At 37.9% G+C, this 23,142-nt stretch overlaps 1 protein-coding gene across 5 annotated transcripts in view; it reads right to left on the bottom strand.

Annotated features, from left to right (window-relative positions):
- DNAJC24 (DnaJ heat shock protein family (Hsp40) member C24) overlaps positions 1 to 23,142 on the bottom strand; it is a 57,561-nt gene that overhangs the window by 20,618 nt on the left and 13,801 nt on the right. The window contains exon 1 of one of the 5 annotated variants that reach the window (XM_078340798.1): positions 1,740 to 23,142. This exon is cut by the window's right edge and continues 12,940 nt beyond it. The exons of 3 other annotated variants lie outside the window; for them this stretch is intronic. In XM_078340798.1, coding sequence (XP_078196924.1) covers positions 1,740 to 1,821 — 82 coding nt within the window. In that variant the 5' untranslated portion in view covers positions 1,822 to 23,142. The remainder of the gene's footprint in view (positions 1 to 1,739) is intronic. One more of the 5 variants, XM_078340799.1, reaches the window with a different exon arrangement.

Here is a 23,142-nt window from a genome sequence, read left to right as displayed (position 1 = left end):
AAAATGGTGGCATTACACACATTCTTAAAATATGAAATTTTTCTTTATTGCTAATGGGAAAACACGCACCTAATCCTAGGTTTCAAGACTTTCTGATCCCAAAGTGTATGTTAATTTTGTTTCTACTATTTCTAAATCTGAGGTATCATGTGGGAGGCAGACTCATTTTGACCCCAAAAGACCACAGTCATTTTCCTTTTGTTGTCAAGTCTTATTTTATTTCTTGCTCTTTTTTTTTTAATCCCCATTCGCCAAAAACCTTCCTACTCTTGAGAGCCCAAGCTAGTACCACTTCATTGATTCACTTATCAAATAAAAGACAGATGTAAGCTAAAGCATTGTGTATTCTAGGGGGTTACTACCTAATGAAGGAACCAGAAACAGCCATATAAAAACAAAAACAAAAAAACCCATGAACTTCCTTATAGTCTCAAAAAATGCCAACTGAATCAAACAGGGACCTCTGAAGACAGCATTTATCAATCAAGTAGAGAAAATACTGATACCCCTTAATTAACAGAATAGGTATGTTCTAAGTTTAATTTTGCAAAGTTTATTTATTTTAACTGACTTCCATATTCTTTCAGTACTAAACTGAAATGCACTTTGCTGGAGTTGAAAAAATTTATTGACTTGGAAGCAACAGATTCAAAATTAACAAATCGGCAAATCTTGTAACAAGAGAATAAAATTTTAAGAAATTACCATTAACAACAGCACAAAAAATGCTTTCGAATAAGCCAAAGAGAATATATGTAAGATGTCTACACTGAGAAGCACAAAGTAGCACTAAGAGAAATCAAAGGCCCAATAAATGGAAGAAACAACATGTTCATGGATGAGAAGCTGCTTGTCCATTTTCCCTAAACTGATATATTAATACAATCTCTATCAATATTTCAGCAATAATCAAAACTGTAGTACTGGCCTAAAGACAGCCTTGAAACAGACCATACATATATGGTTAACTGACTTTCAACAAAGCTGCCACAGCAATTCAATGAGGAAAGGAAAGTATTTACATAGCAAATGGTTTTGAAGCAACTGGATATTCCTGTGGGGAAAAAAATAACCACAATCCCTATCTTATTCCATAAACCAAAATTAATTCAGAATGAATCATACACACAAAAGTAATCTATAAAGGTCACACAAGAGAATATCTTTGCTGCTTAAGGTAGGCACAGAGAGCTTTGACAGCAAATAAAAAGCATAAACTGTATGATGCAAAATCGATAAACTGAACTTTATCGAATCTTAAAACTTTCCACTCATCAAAGATACCACTAAGAAAATGAATAAACAAGCCACAGGGAGAAAACACTGGCTGCATATATTTCTAACGAAGGACTTGTATCAGAATCCAAGAATAAAACCTATAAATAAATAATAAAAAGACTAATAAAAAACAGATGAATAAGATTGAACTGATACTTTTTCAAAGAAGATAAACAAACAATGTGTACATATAAACTTGTGCTTAAACTTTTTTATTAGTTATCAGGAAAATGTAAATTCAAATCACAATGAGATATTACTAGTTTATTTTAGCCGTAATAGAATGGCTAAAATAAAAATGACTGGCCGGGTGTGGTGGCTCACACCTGTTATACCAACACTTTGGGAGGCCAAGGCAGGCAGATCACCTAAGGTCAGGAATTTGAGACCAGCCTGGTCAACATGGTAAAACCCCGTCTCTACTAAAAATACAAAAATTAGCCAGGCATTGTGGCACACACCTGTAGGCCCAGCTAACCGGGAGGCAGAGGCACAAGAATTGCTTGAACTGGAGAGACAGAGATTGCAGTGAGTGGAGATCATGCCACTGCACTCCAGCCTGAGTGACAGAGGAAGCCTGTGTCTCAAAAAAAAAAAAAAAAAAAAAAAAAAAAAAGAAAGAAAGAAAGAAAAAAAAATTGATAACACTAAGTGTTGATAAGATATGAAATAACCAGAATTCTTATATACTCCTCACAGGAAATGATTTGTCAATTGATCATAAAGTTACATATACATCGACTTCACAATCAACAAAAATGAAAAATACATATCTACAAAAAGACTCATTAAAGAATGGATTAACAGTCTTATTCATAACAGTCTTATTCAAAAACTGGAACCATAAATGTTTATCAACTGCAGTACAGGTAAATACATTTTATTAAATCTATAGAAAAGAAGTATTACTCAATAATTAAAAAGAACAAATTATGACATACTCAATAATATAAATGAATATCTAAAACATATGTTAAGTAAAAGAAGCAAGAACAAAAAGTACATACTGTATGATTACAAGGACATGAAATCTCAATTTAGGCACATTTAATCTGTGGCAACAGAAACCAAAAAGTTGGTTTCCAGGTGAGAATAGGTAGTGGAAATTAAGAAAGAGGGGCATGAGAGAACTTGCTGGAGGAACAGAAATGTTCTATATCTTATTTGGGGTGATGTTTACATGGTATCAAACTCACCAAACTTAACACTTAAGATCTGTGCATTTTTCATTTTATGTTGACAATATCTCAATAGAAAAACATCTTCAGACATGTCTAAATTTTTAAAAAGGAATTTAGCAAATCTTTCTAAGCCATAAAGGAAAAATAATTTCTTCCAATATTAACAGAAAGTTAAATACAACAAAAAAGAGAAAAGTAATGAAAAAATTAATATGAATCAGTGAAAAGCTTGAATTACACACTAGTTTATGGAAATGATTTTATTATTTTCGAGTACATTTGCCAACTCTAATAACTTCCAAACATTTTAAAAAGCTAAGCTTTGCTGAATAGAAAAGTGCATCCAAAATTAAAATATAAAAAATATGTCACAATATTAAAAATACTGAGAGTGACAGTATCTGTGTGATTCTTTACTATACAAAGACATCTAGTTCCAAAATTTCAGCAAACTGCTATTTTACTACTTTGAAATGACTTGACACCTATAACTGCACAATCTAAGTAATTTCCTCAAATTTGGGGGGACTTTTCAATTACATAAATTTATATTCTTCTTTGAATTCTCATATAATTCATTGAGAATAAGAACAATTAACACAAAAATAGATTAAGAAACTCTCCTGATACAAAAATAGAGGATCATTCATGATACTACAAGAGGTATACAGAAAATGATCAAACAGATAACACATATGTATCAAACAGATAACATACCAATCCACATTTCATCAGGATTGGTATGTGTTATCTGTTTTCTAACTGACTATTTCATGGATAAGTAACACTTTAGTTATGAAATCTTAGTTCTCATCAGCTGAGATTTTATGGCAATGGGCTGTCCAAGCACTACACTTAATATGTAGAGAGAATTTACAATCAAAATAAAATATTTCCTAATGTCTCTTTCTCTATCATATACTTCTAATCTTCCTGAAAGAAAACTGTTAATGTTTCACATACCAATGCTGTACTACAAAATGGGAGTAAGGGTCAAAACAACAATAGATCTTATCAGAATCTTAGCAAAAAGATACTTGGTTGGTGTTTGTAGTTTTTTTGTTTGTTTGCTTTTTTGCCAATGATTCTGGGGAAGGTCTCACTCAAGTACTGTCTTGAAAAGCCTCAACATGACCACTGTTGAATTTCCATGACATTACAGTAGATACACATTCCAAACAGATTATCATTGAGGAATTTCAAAGAGCAGCATACACATAAACACTGAATAAAAGCTTATTATAGGTCTTTAAGTTTGCATGCATTTATGAGTCTAATAATCACGATAGCTTGAGGCACTCTGCACCTCTAAAGATAATAAAAACTCATTTCTTCAGATATCTGTTGTGAAATAACATTGAAAAGGTCAATTTTAGAGAATTATATAAGTAATAAGGCATTAATAAATCTGCACACAATATCTGACAACTGAGACAGCACAGGATTCTTCTCTGGGGTCTGCTGCTTTCCACCCCCAGCAGGGAAATAAAGGAAAATCTTAAGTTCCCTCAAGGAAAATTCAACGCACTCAGCTAGCCCTGAGAAGTAAATGAGCAACTTGATAAGCAAAGGTAATAACAGCTGAAAATCACAGCCAAGAAAGTTAAAGTTACAAAATGTTTTGCTTCTTATGTCAGAGGGGTGTGAACCACAGCAACTCCATCTTGAATAGGAGCTGGGTAAAATGAGACTAAGACCTACTGGGCTGCATTCCCAGATGATTAAGGGATTCTAAAGTCACAGGATGAGACAGGAGGTCAACACAAGACACAGGTCATAAAGACCTTACTGATAAAACAGGTTGCAGTAAAGCCATCTAAAAGCCACCAAAACCAAGATGGCCACAAGAGTGACCTCTGGTGGTCCTTACTGCTACATTACCACTAGTGCCATGACAGTTTACAAATGCCATGGCAACAACATCAGGAAGTTACCCTATATGGTCTAAAAAGGGGAGGCAGGAATAATCCACCCCCTATTTAACACATAATCAAGAAATAACCATAAAAAATGGTGAACCAGCAGCCCCTTAGGGCTGCTCTGTCTAAAGAGTAGCCATTCTTTTATTTCCCTACTTTCTTAATAAACTTGATTTCACTTTACGGACCCACCCTGACTTCTTTCTTTCTTTGAGACAGAGTTTTGCTCTTGTTACCCAGGCTGGAGTGCAATGGCACAATCTCGGCTCACCGCAACCTCCACCTCCTGGGTTCAGGCAATTCTCCTGCCTCATCCTCCTAAGTAGCTGGGATTACTTGCATGAGATCCAAGAACCCTCTCTTGGTGTCTGGACTGGGGACTCCTTTCCAGTAACACCTATGGAAACTAAAGAAAACATCTTAACATAGGCCTCTGAGTTGTTTTTCAGAAACCCGGACCCCCACCAAATGGATCTGCTGGTACACAGACTTCAGATAAGAAGAAACCGGAGACTGAACTCTGACCGTATTTCTTTGTTTAAAATTTCTTCCTGAGTGGCCTGGAGGAAGTCATGCCCATGGGACAGATCTAATATTCTTTTCTGCTGACCACAAGTCTTTACACAAAGCTCTCTTTCCTTAACCAACTGCCAATCAAAAAATCTTTGAATCCACCTACGATTCCAAAGCCCCTGCTTCAGGATGTCCTGCCTTTTTAGGCCAAATCAATGTATATATTTCATGTGTTGATATATGCCATTGCCTGTAACCTGTTTCCCCACCTTTAAAACTCTTATATGTAAGCCATAGAGGAGGTTGAGTCTTCAGCATGAGCTGCCCAATTCTCCTTGCTTGGCACCCTGAAATAAATGTCTCACTTTCTCTCACTGCAAATCTCGATATAAGTGCTTGGCTTTGGCAAACCTGATGTGCAGACCCAAGTTTAGTTCAGTCATACCACTAGAAGAGCATTCCTAACATTTTTCTTCATGAAGGATGATACACACACACACAGACATATATATACACACACACATATATGCATATTAATTAGCTGAAAAGGATATCTGTAATTTAAAAGGGAGTACAGTCATGTGCCAGATAACGATGTTGCAGTCAATGATGTACTACATATACAATGGCAGCCCCATAAGATTATAATGGAGCTGAAAAATTCCTACTGCCTAGTGACATCAGAGCTATTATAATGTCACAGTATAATGCATTACTCACATGTTTGTGGAAATGCTGTTGTAAACAAACCTACTTTATAAAGTGGAGCTGGGTGTGGCAACTCATGCCTGTAATCCCAGCACTTCGGGAGGCTAAGGCAGGAGGATCACTTGAGGCCAGAAGTTCGGGACCAGCCTGAGCAAGGTAGTGAGACCTCATCTCTACAAAATAATTACAAGATTAGCCAGGCATGGTGGCACCAGCCTGCAGTCCTAGCTACCCAGGAGGCTGAGGTGGGAGGATCACTTGAGCCCAGGAGGTCGAGGCTGCAGTTAGCTATGCTCACACCATTGCCCTCTAACATGGGTAACAGAGTAAGATCCTGTTTCTGTAATTAAAAAAAAAAAAATTTATAAAGTAAAAATGTTACAATAAGCTAAGGTTCATTTATTATTTTAAAAATATTTTGTATAAATTTAGCATAGCCTGAATGTACAATGTTTATAAAGTCTACAATAGTGTACAGTGACGTCCTAGGCCTTCACATTTACTTACCACTCACTGACACCCAGAGCACATTCCAGTTCTATTAGCTCTACTTATGGTATGGACCCTACACAGGTGTGTACCATTTTTAATCTTTTGTGGCATATTTTTACTGTATCTGTTCTATGGTTATATTTAGATACACAAATACTATATAATATTTGTGTATATTATATATATACACACAAAAAAACCATATATATATAATAATAATATATATATACTATAAAAAGGCTATACCATAAAGCCTAATGTGCAGCAGGATACACCATTTATACGTGGATGGCTTATGTAAGTACACTCTGTGATGTTCTCACAGGATGAAATTGCCTAACAACACATTTCTTAAACTTGAAGTGATACAGGACTGTATGCAGTCAAAAACAATATGCTTTCCTAGAGCTCACAATTTGGCTCCATAATGTAACAGCAGCCCTTACTATAGAATCTTTGTGAATAATCCTATAATGGAATCTTACATTTAACAAAGATAGCCTCTTGGTTCTCAGAGAGAGCCTTAAAGTGATGGTTCAGTGTGATTATGTGGCCAGCCACACTGACAGAACAATATGAAGAAATGTACACCCAAATCTCTAAGGAATGCCTCCATTCTCCAGAAGAGCCATTTTAATACCATTAATATTTTTAAATAGACCTCTTGGTCTTCTGAACATGTTTTTTGAAACTTCTGCGAAATAGCACTATATCACTGACTGCCTTTGAGAAAAAATTGGGAGATTAATTCTGAGATTCCTAGTAGCTCCAAGAAGCAGGAGCAAGAGAGAGAAAAACAGAGGAGGAAGTGAGAAAGAGGGAAGCAGGAAGATGGGAGAGGCAGGCAGAGGAAGGGGAAGAGGAGGAGGTAGTGAAGAAAGGGGAGACAGCAGGAGAAGTGGAATAAGAAAACAGAAGAGAAGGAGGGAGAAAGAGGAAAAGGAAGGATAGGGTTTCGAAAGAGAGAAAAGAGACTAAAGAACAATGAAAGACAATAAAGCTGTGCAATTTGGGGTAGGTATTGGTGTTTTTCTTTTCTATTTTTTTATGTTCCCTGCCTCCCCCCTCCACCCCACCAGTATTGGTGTTTTTCAAATAAAGAATTCAGACAACTAATTTAAACTCACAACAACAGTACAGAAGCATTCCTATTTCTCCACAGCCTCACCAGCATCTATTGTTTCCTGACTTTTTCATACTCGCCATTCTGACTGGTGTGAGATGGTATCTTACGGTTTTGATTTGCATGTCTCTAATGACCAGTGATGATGAGCTTTTCTTCATATGTTTCTTGGCAGCATAAATATCTTCTTTTGAGAAGTGTCTGTTCATATCCTTTGTCCACTTTTTGATGGGGCTGTTCATTTTTTTCTTGTAAATTTGTTTAAGTTCCTTGTAGATTCTAGATATTAGCCCTTTGTCAGATGGGTAGATTGCAAAAATTTTCTCCCATTCTGTAGGTTGTCTGTTCACTCTGATGATAGTTTCTTTTGCTGTATAGAAGCTCTTTAGTTTAATTAGATCCCATTTGTCTGTTTTGGCTTTTGTTGCCATTGCTTTTGGTGTTTTAGTTATGAAGTCTTTGCCCATGCCTCTGTCCTGAATGGTATTGCCTAGGGTTTCTTCGAGGGTTTTTATGGTTTTGGGTTTTACATTTAAGTCTTTAATCCATCTTGAGTTAATCTTTGTGTAAGATGTAAGAAAGGGGTCCAGTTTTAGTTTTCTGCATATGGCTAGCCAGTTTTACCGGCGCCATTTATTAAACAGGAAATCCTTTCCCCATTGCCTGTTTTTGTCAGGTTTGTCAAAGATCAGATGCTTGTATATGTGTGATGTTATGTTATTTCTGAGGCCTCTGTTCTATTCCATTGGTCTATATATCTATTTTGGTACCAGTACCACGCTGTTTTGGATACGGTAGGCTTGTAATATAGTTTGAAGTCAGGTAGCATGATACCTCCAGCTTTGTTCTTTTTGCTTAGGATTGTCTTGGCTATACAGGCTCTTTTTCAGTTTCATATGAAATTTAAAGTATTTTTTTTTCTAATTCTCTGAACAATCATTGTAGAAGACAGAGTGGTAATTCCAAGGACCTAGAACCAGAAATACCATTTGACCCAGCAATCCCATTACTGGACACATACCCAAGAGATTATAAATTGCATGCTACAAAGACACATGCACATGTATGTTTATGTAGCACAATTACAACTTCAAAGACTTGGAACCAACCCAAAATGCCTATCAGTGATAGACTGGATAAAGAAAATGTGACACATATACACCAAGAAATACTATGTAGCCATAAAAAAGGAGGAGATCACGTCCTTTGCAGGGACATAGATGAAGCTGGAAGCCATCATTCTCAGGAAACTAACACAGGAAGAGAATACCAAACATCACATGTTCTCACTTATAAATGGGAGTTGAACAATGAGAACACATGGACACAGCAAGGGGAACAATACATACCAAGGCCTGACGAGGGGTGGGAGACAAGGGGAGGGAGAGGATCAGGACAAATACCTAATGCAAGAAGGGCTTAAAACCTAGATGATGAATTGATAGGTGCACAAACCACCACAACACATGTATACCTATGTAACAAATCTGCAGGTTCTGCATATGTAACCTGGAACTTAAAGTTAAAAAAAAAAAAAGAAAGAAAAGAAAACCTTTTTAAAAAGAATTAAGAGATAGATCTGCAGAAACTGAATTCATCAAAATAAAGAAATGTAAAAGGTTAAGATATGTGGTTGAATTATTGAATTCATGGCAATTTATCGCAGAACCTTTTTTTAAAACTTCTATAATATACCTTAAACTGTAAGATTTACAAACTCTAAAATATAATCTTGCACCAATTCCTTTTGTTAGTAACACATGCCTTTTTTCTCTTTTGAATATATGCAAGTGTAGCATAATCCCTGTTCCTGTATGATTGCACATAAGATATGAAAACAATTTTAATCTTGTGCAGTGGGTTATGTAGTAGCCAATATAAGTATAAACCCAGACACCTCCACTCTCCCAAATCAAATCAACAAAGTCTTCGATGACTATATACAACATGAGCTACAGAGAAAATTCTGATATCAAAACTTTATCTCCAATTTCCCCCGATGACAATTAACAGTAGGGAGGGTACTTGCTGACTTCACCTACTCTCTGGGTTCAGGGAAAAGTTTTTTGCATACATAGTTAAGGACTAAAGAAACTGATGTCAAACTAAAGTTATCCCTGCTAAATAAGAGTGGCTATGTACACACACCAAAGATCTACAGAGGGGCTCTCCTACAACTCAGAGCTCTTGCTGTGGTCACCAAGGCCATCAGGTACTACTAATTAAGTAGTGTATTCTGTCAATGCTTTCATTTTTTTCTTCTATTAATTGATCATTCTGCCATATTAATGATACTAGTACAGTGGCTTTGAATTCCCTTGAGTGCTTTACTCCTGAGATAGGAAAAAAACAGTAAAGAAGATATGTTTGTCTTTACCTATCTCTTATGTGATCGATGCTAAAACTGTTTCCTATAAAAGTTATCTATTTCTTTTATTTGCAGAAAAGCTTCTGTGTACCTAAAATGTACAAATATTTTTAAAATAAAACTTTAACTGATTTAACTTTATAAGCTATAGAAAATAACAATTGAAATGAAATATATGCCCACGTAAATATGTATACAAGTATGTAACATTCTCATATATAGGTGTTCAAAATTAATAATGGGATTACATGTGTAAGGCAGGAGAAGTTGTAACAATCCTTAATTCTAACTACCTAATGATAAAAGAACATCACCTACTGAAGCTCAGTAAACAAGATAGGTGACCTTAATACTGACAGAAAAAAAAAAAGAGGAAAAGTAGAAAATAAAGCATTTAGTAATTATAGTTAAAGTCAACTTAATATACTATTTTTGAGATAAAGGCCTAAATAGGCTTCTTAGCATATCAAGAAACACATATTCTCTGAGATAATTTTTGGTTTTCATTATTGCAAATAACTGGATTATGAAGCAACCGTTAAACGGTTGGTGAGGAAGTGCTGTAAGACCATGCAATCTGCAATGCTCTACTGCATCTGAATATAGTTTAGACAGGCAAGAGAGAGACATACATTGACTGACATTGACTGTGTTTTGTTATGTTTTGGTTTGCTTTATTTTCTAAGAGATGCTCACTTGCTTAAAATATGGTCATGTTACAAAAAGATACCTACTGGGAGTGTGTCCTTTACACTTTGACACCACCTTAAGATTATGAAAGCTGAAAAAAATAATCATCACAAAGGTAAAGTCAAGTGCAGCACACTACTGCCACCTATTGCTTAGTAAAATATTGCCTAAAGAAGCAGTCACCAATTCATTTATCTTTTATGCACGTTAACAAATGAAACATGCTTTTTAAAATGTTTTTAAACTTTTTTAAGGTTTTGTGATTTAGAGAAAATATAACCCACATGTAAGACTGGCATCCTAAAAATATGTTTATCCATCAAAAAATACTTATTTACTACCTTACAACAAGCCAGATATTGTGCCAACCAATGAATGATAGATAAACAGGGATCACTCTCCTTGATCCCTGTCCTAGCGGTTAAAAAAAAAAATAGGCATGCCAACAATTTATTATGATGCATTGGGAAGGATGAATAAGATAAAAGCATGAAAAAGACGTTCACTTGGAGTAAGTCAGGGAAGGTTTTATTACAAAGGTGATATTTGACTAGGTTTTGAAGGATGCATAAGAGTTGGCTATGGAGAAACTGTGGAGGATTGGGAAGGAAAGGATATTCCAGGGAGAGAGAAGGAGCAAAAATAGTAGCAAATATAAGACAAGAAAGTACTAAAATGGGTATTAGAGTTATAAAAAGGAGAACTGTAAGTAAGACTGAGAATGAGTGAAAAAAATGGTTGGACAGGGAAAAGTAAGAGAGATGAAGCTGAAAAGCTAGATTGGGATCAGATCATAGGAGTTTTTTAGTATGCTAAGGAATGTGGATTTGCCCCTAATTAAAACTCCACATTATTATCATGATAGGGACATAATAATATTTTTGTTTCAAAGACAAAGAAATTAACATCTAATAGTAGGAAGGAATGGGTAAGAGGATAGGTAGGGAGACTGGCAATAAAGAAACTACTGTGCTAAGGCTGCTGAAGATCAAAGGTAGGAGTCAGAAAAGGGAAACGTATGAAGCAAGGTACATAAATTTGGAAGTCACTTATGCAGCAGATAAAGCTTAAAGGAACACAGAGAGAGCAACTTTTTTGAGTTATGAACTCCTCTAAGAATCTGATAATAATTTGCATATAATTGAGGGGTTAACAGACCTCCAAAGTCCCCTAGGCCTCAGATGAAGAATCCTTGATTTGGTTGTAAGTGAGGAGGATCAGATAAACTCTGAAGACAGTGACATTTATATTACATGGAGGAATAGATGCTGAAAAAGAAAATAGAGCAGTGGTCAGACAGGCAAGAAGATAATCAGGAAAGACAGGCTCCTGCCCAGAGAGGAAGAAGTTGCAAGGTTCAAGACTTATGACAGTATCAGATGTCACAATAAATCCACTATGTTTGGCAAATAAGGAACACTGGCCACTTTAGTAGTCACTGTTTAAAAGACTGACAGTGGTGAAAGAGAGTGGGCTGAGAAGCCAATGGATAGAAGTCAAGTAATGTGTGGCAAGAAGAAAGGAGTGACAGTTCTAAGAACCAAGGTCAATGAAAAAATTTTTTGAAGACACTTTACTGGATGACTGCAAAAAGCTAATGGAAAGGGAAAATTAAAGACACAAGAGATAACTGGAGCAAAACTGATTTTTAAAATATTAAAAACTGAGTTTTGATTCTGGTTCTGTTATTACAAATCTTGTGACCCTAGTAAATTATTCAACTGTATAAAATTTCCTCATTTGAAAAATGGCAACAACCCTGCATGATCTGCACATGTACCCCAGAACCTAAAGTACAATTAAAACAAAAAAAAGAAAAATGAAAAGACTATTAGCTAAACTGTAAGCTACTCATGAGAGCAAGGACCTTTGTTCATATTCACCATTAAATCCATAGCACCTACCACAGTGCCTGACACATACAAGGCACTTAATATTCACACAATGAATTAAAAATATGACCACATACTTCACAGTGTTTTGTAAAAATCAAATGACACAGTATGAGTAAATATATTTTGAACAAAATCTAAATTTTTAGCTTTTAAATTTTTATATGGCTGACCATACACCCTATTTAAGATCTTTAAAAGGGGTGTATAGTCAGAATGACTATCTTTTAAAACTCAAAACAACAATGTTGCAAGGCTACAGATAAAAGGGAATGCTTATATACTTCTAGTGGGAGTACAAATGACTTCAGTCACTGTGGAAAGCAGTTTGGTGGTTCCTTAAAGAACTTAAAACAGAAGTACCATTCAACCCAGCAATCTCATTATTGGGTATATCCCATTATTGGGTATGTCCTATTATTGAGTATAATGAATTATGAATCCTTATATTTATAAATCCTTCTACAACAAAGACACATGGAACATGCATATGTTCATTACAGCACTATTCACAATAGTAAAGAAAAGGAATTGATAGACAGTAGAAGATGGCCAAATAGGAACAACTCTGGAGTGCAGTTCACAGCGAGAACACAGAGGGTGAGTGATTACTGCATTTCCAAATGAGTTTTTACTGCCCACAGACCAGGAGATTCCTGGACGGAAAAGCACCACAAGTTTCCAGCTCGGCTGTTTCAGCCGGCACAATGGATCTCTGCACAAAAACTCACACAAATCTGGGCGGCTGTTTCAACTGGTACCTGGAAAGCCTGGGAGACAGAGTTCCCCATTAAACTGAAAATAAGGGGGCTAAAAGAGGGAGCCAGATGATCTGGCTTAGCGGGTCCCATCCCTACAAAAGCCAGCAATCTGAAACGCTCTGGATTGAGAGTTTCACAGCAAGCACAGCTGGACGTTCAGCTCTGTGGGAGGAAGGGCGTCCGCCATTACCAAGGCAGTCCACCATTACTGAGGCAGCCCACCATTACCAAGGCAGTCCTCCATTACCAAGGCAGTCTGCCATTACAGAGGCAGTTTGCCATTATTGAGGCAGACTACCATTACTGAGGCAGTTCTAACTATACCTCTATAAACAAAACCACAAGGAAGCTCCCACAGCAGCTCAGCAACGCTTCTGCTGGCAGATTGTGAGTAGGCTACCTCCTCACTGAGCAGGGCATCTCTGAAAAAAGGAAGCAGCATGTCAGGAACTTATAAATAAAGCCCCACCTTCCCAGGACAGAGCACCTGAGAAAAAAAGGCAGTTATGAGTTCTGCTGCAGCAGACTTAAATGTACCTGCCCAGAAGCTCCAAACGGAACAGTGGAGCTCACAGCCCAGCACTTCAGCTCCTATAAGGGACAGACTGTCTCCTCAAGCAGCTCCCGACCCCCATATATCCAAAAAGACACCTAATAAAGGAGAGCTTAGGCTGACATCTAGCAGGTATCCTTCTGGGACAAAGATGACAGAAGAAGAAACTGGCAGCAACCCTTACTATTCTGCAGCCACCGCAGTTGATCCTAAGACAAGTAGGGTATGGAGTGCACCTCCAGCAGTCGGGCCTGACTGTTAGAAGGAAAACTAAAAAACAGAAATAAGTTCATCATCAACAAAAAGTATGTCCACTCGGAGACCCCATTTGAAACTCACCAACTACAAAGACCACAGGTAGATAAATCCACAAAGATGGGAAGAAACCAGTGCAAAAAGAATGAAAACACCCAAAACAAGAATGTCTCTCCTCCTCCAAGAGATCAAAACTCCTCACCAGCAAGGGAACAAAGCTGAATGGAGAATGAGTCTGATGAATTGACAGAAACAGGCTTCAGAAAGTGGGTAATAACAAACTTCTCTGAGCTAAAAGAACATGTCCTAACCCAATGCAAATAAACTGAGAACCGTGAAAAAGGGTTTGACATAATGCTAATGAGAATAAACAGCTTAGAGAAGAATATAAATGAATTGATGGAGCTGAAAAATGCAACACGAGAACCTCGCAAAGCATACACCAGTTTCAATAGCTGAATAACTCAAGCAGAAGTAAAGATATCAGAGATTGAAGATCAACTCAATGAAATAAAATGAGAAGGCAAGATTAGAAGAAAAAAAAGAGTAAAAAGAAATGAACAAAGACTCCAAGAAATATGGGATTATGTGAAAAAGACCTAATCTATATTTGATAGGTGTACCTGAATGTGACAGAGAGAATGAATCCAAGCTGGAAAACACTCTTCAGTATATTATCCAGGAGAACTTCCCCAACCTAGCAAGTCAGCCCAATATTCAAGTCCAGGAAACACAAAGAATACCACAAAGATACTCCTCAAGAAGAGCAACCCCAAAGCACATGATCGACAGATTCACCAGAGTTGAAATGAAGGAAAAAATACTAAGGGCAGCCAGAGAGAAAGGTCGGGTTACCCACAAAGGGAAGCCCATCAGACTCACAGCAGATCTCTCAGCAGAAACCCTACAAGCCAGAAGAGAGTGGGGACCAATATTCAACATCCTTAAAGAAAGGAACTTTCAACGTAGAATTTCATATTCAGCCAAATTAAGCTTCAGAAGCAAAGGAGAAATAAAATCCTTTATGAACAAGCAATTGCTCAGAGATTTCATCACCACCAGGCCTGACTTGCAAGAGCTCCTGAAAGAAGCACTAAACATAGAAAGGAACAATCAGTACCAGCCACTCCAAAAACCTACCAAATGGTAAAGAGCATCGACACAATGAAGAAACTGCATCAACTAATGGGCAAAACAACCAGCTAGCATCAAAATGGCAGGATCAAATTCACATCTAACAATATTAACCTTAAATGTAAACGGGATAAATGCACCAATCAAAAGACACAGATTGGCAAATTGGATAAAAAGCCAAAATCCATCGGTGTCCAGGAAACCCATCTCATGTGCAAAGACACACATGGGCTCAAAATAAAGGGATGGAGGAAGAATTTACCAAGCAAATGGAGAGCAAAAAAAAAAAAAAGCAGGAGTTGCAATCCTAGTCTCTGTTAAAATAGACTTTAAACCAACAAAGATCAGAAGAGACAAAGAAGGTCATTGCTTGATGATAAAAGGATCAATGCAACAAGAAGAGCTAATGATCCTAAATATATATGCACCCAATACAGGAGTACCCAGATACATAAGGCAAGTTCTTAACAACCTACAAAGAGACTTAGACTCCCACACAATAATACTGGGAGACTTTAACACTCCATTGTCAATATTAGACAGATCAATGAGACAGAAAATTAACACGGATATCCAGGACTTGAACTCAGATCTGGACCAAGCACACTGAACAGGCATTTACAGAACTCTCCACCCCAACTCCACAGAATATACATTCTTCTCAGAACCACATTCACACCTACTCTAAAACTGATCACATAATTGGAAGTAAATCACTCCTCAGCAAGTGCAAAAAAACAGAAATCATAACAGTCTCTCAGACCACAATGCAATCAAATTAGAACTCAAGATTAAGAAACTAACTCAGAACCACACAACTCCATGGAAACTGAACAATTGGCTCTTGAATGTTGACTGGATAAACAATGAAATGAAGGCAGAAATAAAGATGTTCTTCAAAACCAATGAGAACAAAGACACAACGTACCAGAATCTCTGGGACACATTTAAAGTAGTGTCTAGAGGGAAATTTATAGCAATAAATGCACACATGAGAAGCAGGGAAATATCTAAAATCGACACTCTATCATCAAAATTGAAAAAGCGAGAGAAGCAAGATTAAAAAAACTCAAAAACTAGCAGAAGGCAAGAAATAACTAAGATCAGAGCAGAACTGAAGGAGACAGAGACACAAGAAAACCCTTCAAAAAAAAATCAATAAATCCAGGAGCTGGTTTTTTGAATAGATCAACAAAAATGGACAGACCACTAGCCAGATTAATAAAAAAGAAGAGAGAGAATAATCAAACAGATACAATAAAAAATGATAAAGGGGATATCACCACCCATTCCACAGAAATACAAACTACCATCAGAGATTACTACAAACAACTCTATGCAAATAAATCAGTAAACCTGGAAGAAATGGATAAATTTCTGGACACTTGCACCCTCCCAAGACCAAACCAGGAAGAAGTTGAAACCCTGAATAGACCAATAACAAGGGCTGAAGTTGAGGCAGCAATTAATAGCCTACCAACCAAAAAAAGCCAAGGTCCAGATGGGTTCACAGCTGAATTCTACCAGACATACAAAGAGGAGCTGGTACCACTCCTTCTGAAACTATTCCAAAGAATCCAAAAAGAGGGAATCCTTTTTGGATTCCCAAAAGATTTTATGATTTTTTTCATAAAAAAAATCGTTTTATGAGACCAACATCATCCTGATATCAAAAGCTGGCAGAGACTCAACAAGAAAAGAAAACTTCACGCCAAGATCCATGATGAACATAGATGCAAAAATCTTCAGTAAAATACTGGCAAACTGATTGCAACAGCACATCAAAAAGCGTATCCGTCACGATCAAGTAGGCTTCATCCCAGGTATGCAAGGCTGGTTCAACTTACACAAGTCTATAAATGTAATTCACCACATAAACAGAACCAAAGACAAAAACCACAGGATCATTTCAACAGATGCAGAGAATGCCTTCGACAAAATTTAACAGCCCTTTATACTAAAAACTCCAATAAACTAAGTATCGATGGAACATATCTCAAAATATTGAAAGCTATTTACAACAAACCCACAGCCAATATCATACTGAATGGGCAAAAACTGGAAGCATTCCCTTTGAGATCTGGCACTAGACAAGGATGCCCTCTCTCACTGCTCTTATTCAATATAGTATTGGAAGTTCTAGCCAGAGCAATCAGGCATGAAAAAGAAATAAAGAGTATTCAGTTAGGAAAGGAGGAAGTCAAATTGTCTCTATTTGCAGACGACATGATTGTATATTTAGAAGACCCCATCGTCTCAGCCCAAAGTCTCTTGAAACTGATAAGTAACTTCAGCAAGGTCTCAGGATATAAAATTGATGTGCAGAAATCACAAGCATTCCTATACACCAATAACAGACTAACAGAGAGCCAAATCAAGAATGCACTGTCATTCACAATTGCCACAAAGAGAATAAAATACCTAGGAATACAACTAACAAAGGATGTAAAGGCCTTCTTCAAGGAGAACTACAAACCACTGCTCAAGGAAATAAGAGAGGACACAAACAGATGGAAAAACATTCCACGTTCATGGTTAGGAAGAATCAATATTGTGAAAAGGCCGTACTGCCCAATGTATTTTATATATTCAGTGCTATCCCCATCAAGCTACCTATGACCCTCTTCACAGAACTGGAAAAAAACACCTTAAACTGGATATGCAATCAAAAGAGAACCCAAAGAGCCAAGTCAATTCTAAGCAAAAAGAACAAAGTTGGAGGTATCACCCTACCTGACTTCACTATACTAGAAGGCCACAGTAATCAAAACAGCACAGTACTGGTACCAAAACAGAGATATAGACCAATGGAACAGAACAGAGGCACGGAGGCAACGCCACACATCTACAACCATCTGATCTTTGACAAACCTGACAAAAACAAGCAATGGGGAAAGGATTCCCCATTTAATAAATGGTGTTGGTGAAACTGGTTAGCCATGTGCACAAAGCAGAAACTGGACTCCTTCCTGACACCTAGCACTAAAATCAACTCCAGATGGAATAAAGACTTAAACATAAGACCTAACACCATAAAATCCCTAGAAGAAAACCTAGGCAAAACCATTCAGGACATAGGCATAGGCAAGGACTTCACGACTAAAACACCAAAAGCAATGGCAACAAAAGCCAAAATAGACAAGTGGGATCTAATTAAACTCCAGAGCTTCTGTACAGCAAAAGAAACAATCATTAGAGTGAACCGACAACCAACAGAATGGGAAAAAATTGTTGCAATCCACCCATCTGACAAAGGGCTAATATCCAGAATCTACAAAGAACTAAAATTTACAAGAAAAAAATAACCCCATCAAAAAGTGGGTGAAGGATATGAACAGGTACTTCTCAAAAGAAGACATTTATGTGCTCTTGTCCCCCCACTTTTTAAGTGTTTATTGTTCCTATTTTATATTTTATTATACTGTCTAGGTCTTGAAAAGTTATTGTAGTAATTACTTTTTATAGGTTCATCTTTTACTCTTTCTTCTCAGGATACAAGTAATTTACATACCACAATTACCATTTATAACAGTCTGAGTTTTTCTATGTACTTACTGTTACTAGTGAATTCTGTACCTTCAGATGGTTTCTTATTGCTTATTAATGTACTTTTCTTTCAGATGGAAGAACTCTCTCTAGTACTTCTTGTAGGACAGGTCTGTTGTTGATGAACTCCCGTAGCTTGTGTTTGGGAAAGTCTTTTCTTTCTCCTTCATATTTGAAGGATATTTTTGCTGGATATACTATTCTAGAATAAGTTTTTTTTTTTTTCCCTTCAGCACTTTAAATATGTCATGCCACTCCTTCCTGGCCTGTAAGATTTCCACTAGGAAATCTGCTGCCAGATATATTAGAGCTCCTTTGCATGCTATTTGATTCTTTTCTCTTGCTGCTTTTAGGATCCTCTCTTTATCCTTGACCTTTGGGAGTTTGATTATTAAATATCTTGAGGTAGTCTTATTTGGGTTAAATCTGCTTGATGCTCTATAACCTTCTTGTACTTGAATATTGATATCTTTCTCTAGGTTTCAGAAGTTCTCCGTTATTAACCCTCTGAATAAACTTGCTACCCCTCTCTCTACCTCCACTTTAAGTCCAATAATTCTTAGATTTGCACTACTGAGGTTATTTTCTAGGTGTTGTAGGCATGTTTCCTTCTTTTTTTTATTCTTCTTTCTTTTGTCCCTTGTGACTGTGTATTTTCAAGGAGCCTGTCTTCAAGCTTACTAATTCTTTATTCTGCTTGATCAATTCTGCTGTTAAGATATGCTGATGAATTCTTCAGGATATGAATTGCATTTGTCAGCTCCAAAATTTCTTCTTGATTCATTTTAATTGTTTCAGTCTCTTTGTTAAATTTATTTGACAGGATTTTGAAATGTTTCTCTGTGTTATCTTGAATTTCACTGAGCTTCCCCAGAACACCTATTTTGAATTCTCTATTTGTAAGGTCATATATCTCTATCTCTCTGGGATTGGCCACTGTTACCTTGCCTTATTTAGTTGAGGTCATGTTTTCCTGAATGGTCTTGATATTTGTGGATGTTCTTTGGTGCCTGGGCATTGAAGAATTAGGTATTTATTGTAGTCTTCATAGTCTGTGGTTGTTTGTACCAGTCCTTCTTGTGAAGGCATTCCAAGTATTCAGAGAAACTTGTGCGTTGTAATCTAACTCTTTGGTCACTGCCTCTATATCTTCATTTAGAGGGCATCCCAACCTCAGTAATGTTGTGGCTCTTACAGACTTGTAGTACTGCCTTGGTGATCTTGCGTAAGATCTGGGAGAATTCCCTAGATTACTAGACAGGCTTTTGTACTGTCACTCTCCCTCCCCCCCTCCCCCCTCCCCCCTCCCTCCTCCTCCTCCTCCTCCTCCTCCTTCCTCTTCCTCTTCCTCCCTCTCTCTCTCTCTCTCTCTGCTGAGCTACCTGGAGCAGGGGAAGGGGTAACACAAGCACCTACGTGGCCATCTCTCTCTCTCTCTCTCTCTCTCTCTCTGTGCTGAGCTACCTGGAGCAGGGGAAGGGGTAACACAAGCACCTACGTGGCCATCACCACTGGGACTGTGGTGGTTCAGATTTGAAGTCACCACCACACTGGGTTTGCTCAGAGCCCACAGTGACCACTACCTGGCTACCTACCTATGTTTACTCAAGGTCCCTGGGCTCTATAATTACCAGGTGTTGAATTCAGCCAGGCTTGCCCCCTGGCCCTGGGCAAACCCAGAGGTGCTATCTGGGAGCCAGGGCTTGGAGTTGGAATCATAGTCTACTTGGTACTCTATTCTACTGTGGCTGAGCTGGCACCCAAGCCACAAGAGGATGTCTTTTCCACTTTTTCTCTCTTTTCCTCATGCAGAAGGAGTCTCTCCCCTATGGTCACCACCACTCCAGGCCTGCAGCAAGTACTGCCTGGCTACCACTGATGTTCATTCAAGGCCTAAAGACTCTTCAGTCAGCTTCTGGTGAACACTGCCAGCCCTGAGTCTCTTTAGGGCAGTGGGCTCCCTCTGGCCCAGGGAAGGTCCAAAGATGCTGTTCAGGAGCTAGTCTGGAACTGAGTATGCCAGGAACCCACTTGGTGTTCTACCCCACCATAGCCATGCTGGTATCCAAGGTACAAAACAAAGTCCCTTTACTCTTCTTTCTCTTTTCCTCAGCAGGAATCTCTCTCCATGGCCACCATAGCTGGGAATGTGCTGGGTCACATCTGAAGCCAGCACAGCCCTGAGTCTTACCCAAGGCCCACGGCAAGTACTGCCTGGGTACCAGTGATGTCAAAACTGAAGGTTTCTTTAGTCAGTAAGTAATGCATTCTGCTAGAACTGGGTCCTTCCCTTCAAAGCAGAAGGTTCCCCTCTGGCCCAGGGTATGTCTAGAAATGTCACTCAGGAGATAGAGCCTAGAATGGGGGGACTGGCTCCCCTATTCTACTGTGGCTGAGCTGGTATCCAAGTTGCAAGACACAGTTGTCTTTACTCTCTACTATCTTCACCTCGAGCAGAAGGAAGGAGTCTCTCCCAGAGTTTTAGCTGTGTTGCCTAGGGTTGGGGGAAGGCTGATGCAAGTACTACCTTGGTCACCCTAGCTAGTGTCTCATCAGGTCATGTGCACCCCAAGTCAACTGACTCTGAGCTCAGCATAACACCTGTCCAGGAATTACAATCCTTGTGGCCTAGACTGCCACAAGGATTAAATTTCAAGTTAATTTATGACCCCAGATGACTTTAGCTTGGGGTGGAGGGCTTGCTAGAACTCAAGTTCAGACCTCTGGGGATGGACAACTTACCATCTAGGGCTGGTCTAAATGCTCTTTGTGGGTGCTGGCTGAATTTTGCCAAGTGTTGCTTTCCACTGTGACACAGCAGCACTGTGAATGCAACATCCTACAAGCATGGTGCTCTCCCTTCCCTGAGCACACGGATTCTCTTTCCATGCCAGGTGCCACTGCAGGGGGATGGGAGAGGGATGGTGTAAGTGATTAAAGACTGTCCTTCCTATCCTACTCCAGGCCTCCTTCCCTAATATAGTTGTCCAATTTGATGTTCCTGCAGAAGGGATGATCACTGGAGGCTTCTACTTGGCCATCTTATTCTGCTTCCTCTCCAGGAGTAGGCCTTATTAATATTACATTATTACTGTCACCTTTTCACAGTCTTGTCAAAAGAGGGAGGGAAAAAAGAACATTCAAGAAGCCTTATATTTTTAGTGATCTTTGTGTTAGTTTACTTAACTTAGAAAAGAAACAACTCTTTATATGGTAATTGAATTTACAATATTTATCTTACTTAACTCCCAGGGGGATTGGAGGCAATCATATGGTCTCCAAGTAAGTGATTGAATTTTTACATTTCTAAGATCTTCATACAGTTTAACACAAACAAACCAACATATATCATCTAATATATAATTTATGTCAAATGCTTTTGTGACACATTACTATAGTACATGCATAAGTTGGCATTCATTAAACAGGGACATCTAGAGAGTCACCAAAGTTGAAGGGAGTTGTACAAGCAAAAAGGTCACTGTAAGAGTTGATTCTAAAATCTACTTATGTGTCTGGGAAGATCATGGCTCAGATAAAACACAGTTGGAATAACCAGCATTTTGGGCCTTTTCTATTATGTAACAATAAATTGCTCCAGTTGAATGTTCACCACCTGAAGTTCCTTTTAATATTTACTTTCTAAAAACCTAGAATATAAAGAATCTAGAATAATTTGTGATATATGTTTAAAACTCTTTAAAAATTACAAAATTGTGTGCAAAAATCACTGTGATTGTGAAGCAATCATGTCTAAACTAAAAGATGCATTAAACTGCGTAACAGAGGCTTTTCAAAAATTCTTTTTCCCTTATAATTTTCTTGAATCCCTTATAATTTTCATGACTATTATTCCTAAAAACAGTATTCTTTAGTAAACTGAAAATTACATGCTTATATTCTCTATTTTCTTTTTCAGATATTTTCCTTTAACTACCTAATATGCTTATTCTTCCCGATTCCAACACTCTCTTCTAGAACAGTAGTTAAAGCTCTCGAAGACATGTCTTCAGACTAGCTATTGAAAACCTCAAGAGAAAAGTGTTCCACACTCTTAGCTGAATTATTAAAAATGAAATCTAGCAGCTAGATAGCCTCTGAGGACAGGTATAGACAAAACACTGGTTCAGATTGCTATAGGTCAAATCACTTCACATGCTGTGGCTCTATTCTGTCATCAGTTCGCATGGGTCAAGGGCTATTTAACATCACCACTGAACCTGTAAGGAATAACAGAAAAGGGAGAACAGGCTCAGGACTGGATACCAGCTCAGCCACAGTAGAATACGGTATCATACAGAGATGCCAAATGAACAGAGCCAACTTCATTCTTAACCCTTCTATTCTACTTCAGCAAAATCCAGTACAATTCAACCAAAACATGTACTAAGAATCTATTACATTGAGTCCATGAAATTGGTGCTACCAAGGACACAAAAATAACTGAGACACGATCCCTGACTCCAAGGACTTCACTTCTAACTGATAGGCACTACAGGCATAAGCAATTAGAGCAAAAAGAGGATATGGACAGTGAAATAACAGAGTTACAACGTATCAATGGAACACCTAAGAAGTGGGGAGACTTCTTGAGTAACTATAAGGAAACGTTCAAAAAGTTCATTGAGTTGTACCTTAATGGATGGTGGACTTCCTCCATTGAATAGGAGGAATGGGAAGGGGGCTTCTTGTTTACAATGGGGTAGTGCCAGTCTGTTTGCTCCAATTT

The sequence above is a fragment of the Callithrix jacchus genome, chromosome 10 (assembly GCF_049354715.1).
Source record: "Callithrix jacchus isolate 240 chromosome 10, calJac240_pri, whole genome shotgun sequence".
Taxonomy (NCBI): domain Eukaryota; kingdom Metazoa; phylum Chordata; class Mammalia; order Primates; family Cebidae; genus Callithrix; species Callithrix jacchus.
This window is presented reverse-complemented; position numbering and strand designations above follow the sequence as displayed.